Below are 1,273 nucleotides of genomic sequence, written 5' to 3'. Positions count from 1 at the left end.
ATACTCAATTCAAGAGTTAATTTTATTTCTTCTTTTTTTCATATAGATTATTGAATATGGAACACGTCTACCCTATTTCCAGACTATAAAAGTCCAGATCTCAAATATGGCAAAATGGCGAGAGGGCAAGTTTTTCTGACACATTCCAAACTTTATTGATTATCTCAATAAATATAGGAAGGTACACCTTCCTGTTTGCAACACATGTAGATCAGACTATTATATATCACAATGGTAAGTTAAAAGATGTTTATTTAACACCTTTTCAAACTTAGACCATGTGCTTAGTTATTACCAACGTTCAGCAATTTGTGGATTGTTGATAGCTGCAAAAATATCGTTAATTCTTGCATCGGTTTGCTCGTTAACCCTTGAATAAATCCATGGAGTGAGTTTCAAATCTTGAATGCTCTCCTTTAATTGTTCGAATTCTTTCAAAACCTGTCTCAATTCATCCTTTGATCTACACATGTACTCTTTACAGAGAATCTTTTGAAAAACTAATCTCGCATCATTATTATATTTTTCAATATAAAATTCCATTGCTTCCAAACACTTATCAGAATACCCAAGAGCAACCATTCCATTCGAAGCATAACAAAGAGAGTCAATGATGGCGTTTGGATCCAAAACTGCTTCAAATCTTTCAACAGAAGAATAGGCATTGACTGCCAATTCATACATACCACAAGCATAATAGCAACCTCCCTTACTCATATACAAATAAGGCTCATTAGGTGATCTTGAATATAATTCAACTTGTCTGACATAATCGACCCCCTTTGCACCGTAAATGTGTCGCAAATCTATTGAAACTCCAGATTCAGCAGCTCTTGCATACACGTTGGCCAATAATAAACAAATTGGTGTGAATTTGAGATCGTTAATTCTTTCAACCTGTTTTTCTGGTTCTTCAATTTCGTGTGAAAAATTAGTCTTTGCAAGAGTAGGAAGTGGCAACTTTGGAATATTTTCAAGATAGGCCAATGCCTTCTCCAAATGATGAATAGCATCTGAGTAATTATTGCGAACAATATTAAGGTCTGACTCTGAACTAGTGAGATTGTTTAAACAAGATGCCTTCAAATAGTGAATATAAATATTCTTTGGATCAGTTTTGATACATTCATCCAAAATATCAATACTTTGCTTTCTATCTCCATCAAAATAAGCAGCAGCCGACACAGCTTTGATAAAATTTCCAAGATGAATTGGAATATTTGTTTCAATATCTTCGAACCAATCAAACTCGTGCTCTGTGAATGTCTTTCCC

The 1,273-nt window shown here is 34.1% G+C and overlaps 1 protein-coding gene across 1 annotated transcript in view; it reads right to left on the bottom strand.

The window, feature by feature from the left end:
• Positions 1-291: 291 nt before the first annotated feature.
• The window catches only part of NAEGRDRAFT_74410 (uncharacterized protein), a gene marked incomplete at both ends in the record, with an annotated part of 1,387 nt that continues 405 nt past the window's right edge, over positions 292-1,273 (bottom strand). Inside the window, one exon of the mRNA XM_002670601.1 lies at positions 292-1,187. Within this exon, the coding sequence (XP_002670647.1) occupies positions 292-1,187 (896 nt within the window). The remainder of the gene's footprint in view (positions 1,188-1,273) is intronic.

Source organism: Naegleria gruberi, assembly GCF_000004985.1.
Source record: "Naegleria gruberi genomic scaffold NAEGRscaffold_69, whole genome shotgun sequence".
Taxonomy (NCBI): domain Eukaryota; phylum Heterolobosea; class Eutetramitea; order Acrasida; family Naegleriidae; genus Naegleria; species Naegleria gruberi.
Note: the sequence above shows the minus strand (reverse complement) of the source record. Positions and strands in the feature narration are given on the sequence as shown.